Source organism: Cydia fagiglandana, chromosome 3 (assembly GCF_963556715.1).
Source record: "Cydia fagiglandana chromosome 3, ilCydFagi1.1, whole genome shotgun sequence".
In the NCBI taxonomy this organism is placed as follows: Eukaryota; Metazoa; Arthropoda; class Insecta; order Lepidoptera; family Tortricidae; genus Cydia; species Cydia fagiglandana.
Genome location: NC_085934.1, coordinates 1,227,085 through 1,239,509, shown reverse-complemented (window position 1 = coordinate 1,239,509; position 12,425 = coordinate 1,227,085). Strand labels below are relative to the sequence as shown.

At 35.1% G+C, this 12,425-nt stretch overlaps 1 protein-coding gene across 3 annotated transcripts in view; it reads right to left on the bottom strand.

Annotated features, from left to right (window-relative positions):
• LOC134679803 (uncharacterized) overlaps nt 1–12,425 on the bottom strand; it is a 130,498-nt gene that overhangs the window by 84,561 nt on the left and 33,512 nt on the right. For all 3 annotated transcript variants that reach the window (XM_063538693.1, XM_063538694.1, XM_063538695.1), the window contains 3 exons: nt 5,047–5,205; nt 3,868–3,990; nt 2,810–2,938 (listed from right to left, as the gene is read on the bottom strand). In XM_063538693.1, the coding sequence (XP_063394763.1) occupies nt 2,843–2,938; nt 3,868–3,990; nt 5,047–5,205 (378 nt within the window). In that variant the 3' untranslated portion in view covers nt 2,810–2,842. The remainder of the gene's footprint in view (nt 1–2,809; nt 2,939–3,867; nt 3,991–5,046; nt 5,206–12,425) is intronic.

The following is a 12,425-nucleotide window of genomic DNA, read 5'->3' as shown; positions in this document are numbered from 1 at the left end:
ATAAAACCATGAACTAATTTTTAATCGTAAACTACTTATTTACCTACTTACAGTCCGTTTTTTTTAGCATTAGAAAGAACTTCGCAGAAGTAAGCTTGTGGTTCCAAATCCGGCACATTTAGCGGTAATAATTTGAAGTAAATGATATGTATTGACCATGCTACATTAGATAATTCAATAATTATTAACAATTAAAGAGCCTGATAAAAACTGCACGCTTGCTTCTGTGGAGTTCTTTCTAATGCTAAAAAAAACGAACTATAAAGATTTAAATTCACTGTTTCTTTCGTAAACAATACAGAATCCACATTACCAGCATAGACAACTGTGTTAATCCGGAATCAAAATATTTCAAAAACAGCAGTTGTTTGAGCTCTATTTTGGGGTGCCATTTTTCATCAAATTACCTGAATAATTTTATGATATCTATCACTAATGTATTTAAAATTGTCCCTAAACGGTAAACGTATCTATCAAAGTCATATTTAGTCATATTTACCAGTCAATCTACGACTATGAACCCGTTGCTAGTTATCATATATTTAAACATTTTGTTTTGCTATTGCACTGGTAAACAATACAGGGCTAAGCCTATCAGTGCAGAACAATGCAAAAATACCAACCTGCCTTACGTAAATCCAGTGCCGTACGAAATCGACATTAACATCTACATTGGAACTTCAGGCCGTACGCTTATGAGTGTAAATCTAACAGTACCGCAAGACATACCGGGACAAGACAAAAAAATCAATGTCCAGTTTGGAAAGAAGACAGTTTCTGGTACAAAATGGTTGGTAACACTAAACGACATGAACTGCAACTCTGCTATCGTTAAAACTATGTTAGAACATATCGATCTCCCACTTAAAGATTGTATACTTAAAAAGGGAAATTATTATGTAAAAGACATAGACTTTGATACTTTGGAATCTGCATTGCCGGGATCAGCAGCGCGGCCAAGCGGTATGTACGCTACTAGAGTGGTCATTTACTCCAATACGCATACTTATTCATGTTTAGTCGCTTATATCAAGATAATGTCTTCAAATAAAAACAAAAATTCGAAGCAGCAACGGAAATTATGAAAATATTTTGTTATGGATGAAGGATTTTGGAACAATTTCAACGTAAATCGTACTAATAAATAGCTTGAATAAGTAAATAGGGTACATCGCCAATTACTAGCCACCCCCCAATTACTGGCCACTTAATTTGATTTCTATTAATAGGTGAACAAAGTTCATTTTAGTATATAAGGTACGAAAATCCAATTATTAGCCAGTTTTCAATTACTGGCCACCTATTCCAAAAATGAATTCTATTTACAGATAAATAAAACTCATTTTCAGTATAAGGAAAATGGCCAGTAACTGAAATTTATCCACAACCCACTCGTTCAATAACTGGCCGCCTCTTACAAAAATGAGTTCTATTCACCTATACACAGAATTCATTTTAGTATAGGTGGCCAGTAATTGAAAACTGGCTAATAATTGGCGATGTACCCTAATGTGTTTTGTTTATGTGCCTTGTAATGGTGTTTAATATTAGGTACTATTACTACGTCAGAATCAAAACAAAGTAATGATACGTACATTCTACATTGATTGCTGAATTATTACCTACAATTTATATTTTTAGGGTTCCGTACCCAAAGGGTAAAACGGGACCCTATTACTAAGACTTCGCTGTCCGTCCGTCCGTCCGTCCGTCCGTCTGTCACCAGGCTGTATCTCACGAACCGTGATAGCTAGACAGTTGAAATTTTCACAGATGATGTATTTCTGTTGCCGCTATAACAACAAATAGTAAAAACAGAATAAAATAAAGATTTAAATGGGGCTCCCATACAACAAACGTGATTTTTGACCAAAGTTAAGCAACGTCGGGAGTGGTCAGTACTTGGATGGGTGACCGTTTTTTTTTACTTTTTTTTGTTTTTTTTTTTTGCATTATGGTCCGGAACCCTTCGTGCGCGAGTCCGACTCGCACTTGCTCGGTTTTTTTTATAACCCGTGTAAACGTAGCTATATTCATTAGGGCCTATAGGTACAGTAGCCCCTAGCTACCCTTAGAATGTGTGTTTGTACGAATCATACCTTTGTGCTTTTGTTTATGATCTTAAGTTTACCCATACTAATACTATCTTGGGTAATGTATAAAGTAACATTATATATTTTCAGTTTTAAATTTAAAACTAACCAGTCAGAAAAGTTACTCAAATGATAATACCTAAGCGATAGTTTAACTGGCAGCAAGTTCATATTAATTACCTGAGCGATAGTTTTACTGGCAGCTAGTTGATAATAATTACCCGAGCGATAGTTAACTGGCAGCAAGTTGATAATAATTACCTGAGCAATAGTTTTACTGGCAGCTAGTTGATAATCATTACCTGAGCAATAATTTTACTGGCAGCTAGTTGATAATAATTACCTGAGCAATAATTTTACTGGCAGCTAGTTGATAATAATTACTTGAGCAATAGTTTTACTGGCAGATAGTTGATAATAATTGCCTGAGCGATAGTTTTACTGGCAGCTACTTGAAAATAATTACCTCAGAGCGATAGTTCTACTGGTAGCAAGTTTACAATAATTACATGAGCAATAGTTTTACTGGCAGCTAGTTAATAATAATTACCTGAGCAATAGTTTTACTGGCAGATGCTTGAAAATAATTACCTCAGAGCGATAGTTCTACTGGCAGCAAGTTGATAATAATTACCTGAGTAATAATTTTACTGGCAGCTAGTTGATAATAATTACTTGAGCAATAGTTTTACTGGCAGATAGTTGACAATAATTACCTGAGCGATAGTGTTACTGGCAGCTAGTTGTTTCTATTTGCAAAACAGCATGCACCACACGTCTAGCACACCGATGTCGTCGTTAACTTGTAAACCGGTTGACTTCTCCCTCAGGCCTGGACCGGCTCTCTGTAAATAATTAGTATTTTGTGCAACAGGTACATAATTAGGGTTCTTAAAATTCAAGGGCCGAAGTTACAAAACGAAACGAAGTTGAGTTTTGAAAGACAGGCCCGAGAATTTGAAAACTTCATTATGTGCCGTTGCACACAATTTTTTTCTAAGACAGCAGCAAACATTGAGTATTATAAATGAAATAATTATTTGTTGAGCTTTGCCTAGAAGTGAGAATAAAAAACAACAGGTGCATAATATTGTATGAATATTCATAAGAACACTGCTGTATTAGGATCCCAATTAGGATTGTCTGCGTGAAATGATGTTTGATGAAAACTATCGCACCTATGTCCTTCCCCGGGCTTCAAACTATTTCAATTCAAAATTTCATCTAAATCGGTTCAGCGGTTTAAGCGTGAAGTGGTGACAAACAAACAGAGTTACTTTCGCATTATCTAAAGGCTCCTCTTCACTTTGGGCCAACCCCAACGCCAACGAGGGACGCATTTATGCGTTAGAGGGAGCAAGTGATATTGCTATCTCATTCTACCGCATGGCTGCGTCCCTCGTTGGCATTGGCGTTGGCCCAATGTGAAGAGGAGCCTTAATCTAATACCTTTAAACGAGCAATTCTTGTTTATTTATTTATATATGTATATATATTTCAAGGGGGAGGCCTATGTTCAGCAGTGGACGTCTTATGGCTGAGATGATGATGATGATATATTTCGGCGATCTCGGAAACGGCTCTAACGATTTCGATGAAATTTGCTGTATGGGGGTTTTCGGGGGCGGAAAGACGATCTAGCTAGGTCTTATCTCTGGGTAAACGCGCATTTTTGAGTTTTTATATGATTTCCGAGCAAAGCTCGGTCTTCCAGATACTTAATATGTTAGGAGGGATATTATATTGATGAAGGATTTGCAATGAAAGTACTTACCAGCGGTAAAGACATGTCAATCCTCCTGTTGACGTTCAGCAGCACTTGTCGCAGCGGCAACGCGCATGTGGCAAACGGCTCCTTAGCGCTGTCCATCTCACATATCAGTATCGGCATGTCTTCCTGAATCACAAGTAGGTATATTATAATTTTAATTTTCTTTTTTTAATTTTTTGATATTTTGTAGGTATTTGTTTAGTACCTCTCGCGACATGTTTCTCAAAATTCAAAACAACCAACTTTGGAAACGCTTTTAGGTGATTCTGTATCTAGTCAGGTGTAAAAATATGGGTGCATATAACTTATTCAAAAATATGTCCCATAGTTCTTAATTCGCTGACATAAGGGCTATGGCACATATTTTTGAGTAGGTATGATATTTTTACACTTGACTGTAAGTACCTAGGCGTAAGATAGATAGATAGAATATAAGACCGCCTGTTGCTACCATTATTTACACTGTAAATCTGTTATTGTATTTTTCTTTGTGGTGCAATAAAGTGTATTTACTTACTTACTCTTTATTGGCATACCTCAGTATAAAGATACCTACTAAAGAAACGAACAAATTTTTTTTTATTAGATTTATTTTAAAATTTTAACTAGAATTACGAGTACCTATTCGTTATGACACTTATGACAACTAATAGGTACTTATTTTGATCAACAAATTACCAAAATAACAACAGTCATTGGAACATCCCGCTTGGTTTTTTTTTGACGAAAGCATGTTGTGGATACAATTTTTGTGTGTAGCAACTATACCGGGTGTGGCCTGTAATATGAGCAAAAAATTAAACTGTAGGCTGTACTCCTCATACCGATCAACATTTGTTCAGCGACTTTTAAAAATAACTTGTGGTTTGATTTTTAATACACTTTAAAGTTTATTCTAAGACGTAATGTATTGCGAATTTTGTTATGTTTAAGGCGTGACAAGTAACGTCAATCACCATGATATGGCGTGGAAATGTCGTCCATTGAAGATAATATTTATTTTGTATAAAAAATAGGGAGTCTAACTAAATAGTTCATAATTTTTAAAAGTTGTTGAACAAAAGTGTCACCGTTTGAGGAGTACAATCTATGTTTAAATTTTTTGCTCTTGTTACAGGCCACACCCGGTATGAAAAAGCCGCATGATAGATTTTCAATGAATATAATTGTTTGTTTACATACATTTTGAAAGTATTCTTCCATTTCCTTAGTCAACTGCAATTCATACTGCGTGGAAAAGTCGAAGTAGGTGACGCGGCCTTTGCCCAAGGGCGTCATGGTGGTTTTGTGTTCGAAGCGCCATTCTAGCACCAAGTTAGTGTCGCGAGATCTCAATATCGCCTATAAAGACAAAATATAGCCTTAAACATAAGGTCATTGCGTATATACCTAGGCTGATTTTGGTATTTCTGAGGGTCGAATAGGTAGATATGTAGGTCATACTAAACAACTTTTACTATAAAGCCAAAAATTCAGTTGTTCCAGAAAACATTGCCTCTGATTCACCGAAATGTATGAAAAGGGATTTTTTTTCGCGATTTCGGGGTTGGCCTCATAGTGTACGTATGTATGTATAAACTATTTATTGTACAAAACAAAAAACACAAATTCATAGCACAGGATAGGCAGTACAAAGGCGAACTTATCCCTTTAAGGAGTTTAAGGGATTTCTTCCAGTTAACCTTACTGAAAGTTGTTCAGTATGATCTACATTTTCACCCCTCAGAGTTTGGTCAGAGATAACAAAATCATTCTGTATAAGGGAAGATCTTCCATATCGCTCCTTGAGAAACACAGTGTCATTAAGCGAAAAACGTGTTTTTTGGGTACAGTCAGCAGCAGATATACCTGAGCGGGCAAGGTGTCCAAGAAAACATATACACTTCAATCGTCACAAAAATAAGGACATCTTAGTTGTCATTTTCACTTAGGCTTTCAGTTCGTCACATATACCTTAACTTCTGAGTTTTTCTTTAACACATACACCCTTATTTAATCACAATGACAATAACGGTTAGAATGTCAGTGGTAACTAAGCGCTTAAATTCAAGCTGCTGCCATTAATACCTACACGCACTGCAAATCACGTACGTCAGCAGCCAGGGTGCCACCAGTTGCTAAGCAGTTGTTATTTCAATGGTAACTAAGCATCAACATTTTATCTGTTTAACTTTAAAATAAATACTGTAGCACTACGAATTGACACCTCCTTTCTTAAAGAAGTATTTTATCGTTAAGTGTCAAACTTAGACAATAAATAAGTAGGTTCTACTAGAATGATCGGTTTTTTTATTTTAACTGTCATATGCGGCTGTTCTTCCAAACCGTAATAGAGCATATTATATATGTTAATATATTTATTTAGCCCGCTTATTGTACTAAAATATACTATACAGGGTGGCCCATTTAGATCGGCCAGTATGGGAAAATCTGATACTATAAGATATACACCGATCTCTTCTTAGGAACCATGTCATCGATTTTAGTAACACGAAAAACTGCATTCATACATTTAAAAAAAATGTGTACTCAGCTTGGGAATCGAACCCCGAACGTTTTGAAAAATAAAACTAAGACTATTTCTATTTAATATCGATTGTGTAGGTCTTAAGCTTAAATGTTACTATGAAATATGATGTCTGAAATTAATAAAATGCATTGTTTTCATATCCTTTAATTTAATTTAGTAAGTTTTCCAAGAGACCACCATTTTTAGGGTTCCGTAGCCAAATGGCAAAAAAACGGAACCCTTATAGATTCGTCATGTCTGCCTGTCTATCTGTCCGTCCGTATGTCACAGCCACTTTTTTCCGAAACTATAAGAACTATACTGTTGAAACTTGGTAAGTAGATGTATTCTGTGAACCGCTTTAAGAATTTCACACAAAAATAAAAATAAAACAATAAATGTTGGGGGTTCCCCATACTTAGAACTGAAACTCAAAATTTTTTTTCATCATCACGTATAGGACGTGTGGGGTATCTATGGATAGGTCTTCAAAAATGATATTGAGGTTTCTAATATATATTTTTTTCTAAACTGAATAGTTTGCGCGAGAGACACTTCCAAAGTGGTAAAATGTGTGTCCTTAATTTCCTGTAATTTCTAAAATAAGAGAATGATAAAACTAAAAAAAAAATATATGATATACATTACTATGCAAACTTCCACCGAAAATTGGTTTGAACGAGATCTAGTAAGTAGTTTTTTTTAATACGTCATAAATCGTAAACCGCAATTTTATTGTTGCTTGCTGCTATGGAACCTTCATGGGCGAGTCCGACTCGCACTTGGCCGCTTTTTTCCGCACAGGAGTAAACTAAGTAACGCCCACTGCGAGTTCAAACCTATTACAACGTTCTGATAGAAAGTCGTACATACGCTACATGTGACATAGCTTCAAAAATTATATACATAGCATAAAACCAAAAGACACAAATTATGAAATTAATAATAGATATGAAACCCAAAAAATATAAAAAGCTGTAATCTCTAGGTGCGTACGACTGAGATTTGAACCCGCGGTCTCTGCTTTGAAAAGCAAACGCCTTTTACTGAGACCACAACGTGCCTTGACAGTTGGCTCTAAATTCCGCTTCAGTTAGCTTTCGCTGTGTCATTCGTTTTGACGATTCTGTTAAAAGAAATAGTTTGCAGTAAGTTGACCGAGAGGCTCCTGTCAAATGGTTGAAGGATAAAACGTGAGATAGATGTATGTGATGACAAGACTGTACTGCTTTCAATGATTGTCAAAACGCTTTACCTGAAATTAGCATGGCTATCTTTCATTCAATATTCGACCATACTTGTATGCTTTAAAGTCTATTTTTCCATATTGTTCAGACATATTTGACACGTTGACCGCTTAGATACCATTGGTTTTTTGACAGCTAAGGTATCAATGACTTGTTGTAAGTGTAGAAATTAATGAATAGCGACTGTTAAGATATTTGTGACACGTTAAGCGCTCACAAGTAAAATACTGCTATGACAGCCAACAACTTTTTGTCAGTTTAAACGTTTACCTCTCTTTGAGCACCTGGAGTGTATAGTGACTTCTGCTGCTGACTGTACAGAGCTTTAAAATTTTCGAAATCTTCAAACGTCTAAAACTGCCGTACTAAAGATAAAAGGAAGAGTTTTTTGCTATATTTTGTTAGATTTTAAACTAATCTTGTGAGTCATTTGAGTAAACTGTGTTTTTTTTGTTTAATTTCTAAGATAATTCAATTAAAAGAAAATTGTAATGTCACTATTCCGTTTAGTTTTGCTTAATGTCACATGACGACTTCGCAATATTGATTCAATTTATGGAACAGTGACACTATATCCAGTTATTTGATATAACTTAAAGTTTATTTCAAAGAAAAAGCGCAAATAGAATCATTTTACATGGATGTTAATTAATATTTACTAAAGTAAGCGACTTTCAGTCTTAAAAAATTAGCAAATAAGACTAGTTTTTCTTTAAAACTAGAGTATTCTTAGCTTGTTTTTTTTGGCTATATTTTTACGATCAAAAATTACCAAAGTAAATAAACAAAGGGGAGGATAATATTTGGGGGATGCGATGCAAGGGGCCCGAATGTCATGTAATGGACCCCAGACCAGCCTCTCCTGCACGTGGTCACCCTGTGGAATACCAAACAAGCCTCTGGCGATCCACCAACCCGCACTGAACCAGCATGGTGGGCTTATGGCCCAATCTCATTTGACATGTACGACTCCTCGTTACGGCGCTAAGTACCCTGTAAAAGTGGTGCTAAGAATCCCCGGGCGGAAGATACCCACGTCATCATCATCCTGCTAGGCCTTGTTCTCATTTACTTGGGGTCGGCCTTCCCTGTTCTTTTCCTCCATTCTGCACGATTGAGTGCAACGTCGGCGTCTATATTGAGGTCTTTCAGGTTTCGCTGAACCGTCGTCAGCCAGGTAGCAGGTGGTCTTCGACGTCCTCGCTTGACTCGCTTCGTCGTTGAAATATCGAGCGCTACCTTAACCATGTAGTCTACAGGACGCCTCTGTACATGACCGTACCACCTTAGACGTTTTTCCGTTAGCTTTTCTGTTACTGGCGCTACTTTGAAACTACCCGGCGGAAGATACCCACACGCTTTGTCGTCAAAAAGAAGTGGCAGGACAACATTGTCGGATTATCAAATTACTCCGACAAGGTGGCTGTGTTGACGTTAAGCATATCCCAAATCCCAAAGCTATATACCTACCTTAACCGCAATCAAAGCCTACGCATCAACATCTACACATTGCGATGATAAGATTGAAGAGTATTACGAGATTATGACCCTCTAAATAAATCTACTGATGAAAAGCAGGAAACATGGACCATTGTCCTTGGTGAAGTCAGATCAAGCACACATACATAGTCGGACCACATATGGCCTTGGCAGCAGAAACGACCGTAGTTCTAGGTCTATTCCATTTGCCTTTGGTCGAAACATGAACGTAGATAAGTAATTCCTTTTTTCTCAAAAAAACTTAAGTCGCTGGACCTGGACTTCGCCTGGCGGAATATCACACACGAAATTGACTACTTATATAATAATATTTTCATCTGACAAAAGTTTAATTAGATATTTATTTATGTAGGTATTAGGTACATCAATAGGTTTAAATTTAGTTCCGATCACAGACCCGTGAGAGCAAAAATAAAGTTTAAGACTTAAATCCACCGTAAGCAATTAATTCATAAATAGGCAAAACACCTAAACAGAAACACACTCTTATTTGTAACCACGATCAGTTTAACTTAGAATTACGAAGTAATTTTGACACCTTACAAGAAGAGATACCACAAATACACATTCAGAAGTTCAAATTCAAAATAACAACATTATAAATACTTTAGAAACAGCCAGTAGCAAAATTAAACCAACCCGGAAAAACAACAAAAAACTCACAAGCGACACATTACGTTATTAGAACTAGCTCTTCTGAAGGAGGTACGAATTCTTCATCATCATAAGTATTATCTTTATTAACAGTTTCAACTAAAACAGTAGTATTAACTTTATTCAAATAGCTTTAAACTTTTTTGTCATTCAAGACACATTGAGACATTTTCTACTGTAAGAGAACAATAGTTTTATGGGTAATTAATAGGTAAGTACCTACCTAGTGATAATAATAATTAATGTGTGTTTTGTGTCACCTTGTCAGAAATAAAATTGGAACATAACAGACATCACAAAAATAACTTGCTAATTTTGATGAATGAAAAAGTATCACACAGCACATAAATAATATTATATTATAATTAATAAATATGGGAATCTTACACATACCAACCTAGTTTCACAGTTAGATCAATAGGGCTCGTAATGTGGCTATATCTATCTAATTATAAATAGTCGTCTAGTAGGTACCCATAATACAACTCTATTATGAACCTTATAGAAAAAATACAACACAGTGACATTAAACAACGAATGACATTCATTAACCACACCGTTATAATAGACTGGTCATATTTTTCATCAAAACGATTTCGACTGGCAAAGCATATTACTTTTTGGCAACCGGGTTTTTTAACCTAATTAGACCCCGCTGAATCCGAATTTGCCGGTTGCTCGATCGAAATCTTGACCGGAAGTGAGATATTTGACATTAAAGGTCCCTTTTTTTAGTTTTTCGTAAATAACTCTTAAACGGAGGCGCATAGCAAAAAATGTTCTATTACATAAGTAATCTGCATAAAATTGCCTACAAGAAAGATTCAGTACAATTTTTCGCTAGGATCAATATTCAAAGAGATATTAACGCGGGAAATTTAATTATAATCACTTCTAAGGTCCCTTTTTTTAGTTTTTCGTAAATAACTCATAAACGGTGGCCAATATCAAAAAATGTTGTTCAACGATAACAATTTACACAAAATTTTGAACAAAACAGATTCAGTACACTTTTCGCAGGGATCAATATTTAAAAAGATAATAAAGAGGGAAAGTTCTAGTATAATGAATTCTAAGTTTCCTTGTTTTTATTTATTCGCCGATAATTTGAAAAGTATGACTCATAGCAAACAAAATCTTATACCTAAATAATAAACATAAAATGTCCTACAAGAAACATGTAGAACACTTTTCGCTAGGATCAATATTTAAAAAGACAAAGCAGCGGGTAAGTTAATTATAAATAATTTTAAAGTTCCTTTTTAGTTATTTGTAAATAACTCGTAAACTGTGTCCCATAACAAAATAGGTTTTTAAAAATAAATTATCTACATAAAATTATCTCCAAAAAACATCTGGAACACTTTTCTCTAGGATCAATATTTAAAGCGATATTAATGGAAGAAAGTTAATTACAATCAGTTCACAGGTCACTTTTTATTAGTTTTTCGTAAATAACTCGTAAACGGTGGCCCTTTGCAAAATAATATTCTACATAAATATTAAACATAAAATTGTCCACAAAAAAGGTTCTGTACACTTTTTCGCTACGATCAATATTTAAAGAGGTATTAAAGGGGGTAAGTTCAATAATCAATAATAATGAATTTCCAAGTCCCTATTTTCAGGTTTTCGTAAATGACTCGTAAACGGATAAATGGGGGGGGGGGAATGGTCATTGTTTGGCTATGGGGGGGGGGGCTTTATCTCCGAAACTACTGGGTTTATGTATAGATGACAGGAAAACCTATTAGAAATATGCAGTCAAGCGCGAGTCGCACATTACTTAGTTTTTGAACCGACCCCTACGGGTTTTTAAATGGCAATTCACTCGCGTTTCACATATAAAGAATACGTTGTTGAAATTTGGGTAATGTACGGAACCCTTGCAACGCGAGTCCGACTCGCGCTTGGCCGGTTTTTTCCTTTTGAGGTACGGAACCCTAAAAACTAAAAAGAAGTGACCTGTGAATTAATCGTAATCAACTTTCTTTCTTTAATATCGTTTCAAATATTTATCCCACAGAAAAGTGTTCATTATGTTTTCGTAGAAAATTTTATGCCGATTTTTTATTTACAAGAACTTTAAGGACTTACATATTTTGCTATGAGCCTTATTTTACGAGTCATTTACGAAAACCTAAAAATATGGACCTGGAAATTGATTATAATTAACTTACACCCTTTAATACCTCTTTAAATATTGAACGTAGCAAAAAAGTGTACAGAACCTTTTTTGTGGACAATTTTATGTTTAATATTTATGTAAAATATTATTTTGCAAAGGGCCACCGTTTACGAGTTATTTACGAAAAACTAATGAAAAGTGACCAGTGAACTTATTGTAATTAACTTTCTTCCATTAATATCGCTTTAAATATTGATCCTAGAGAAAAGTGTTCCAGATGTTTTTTGGAGATAATTTTATGTAGATAATTTATTTTTAAAAACCTATTTTGTTATGGGACACAGTTTACGAGTTATTTACAAATAACTAAAAAGGAACTTTAAAATTATTTATAATTAACTTACCCGCTGCTTTGTCTTTTTAAATATTGATCCTAGCGAAAAGTGTTCTACATGTTTCTTGTAGGAAATTTTATGTTTATTATTTAGGTATAAGATATTTTTTGCTATGAGTCATATTTTTC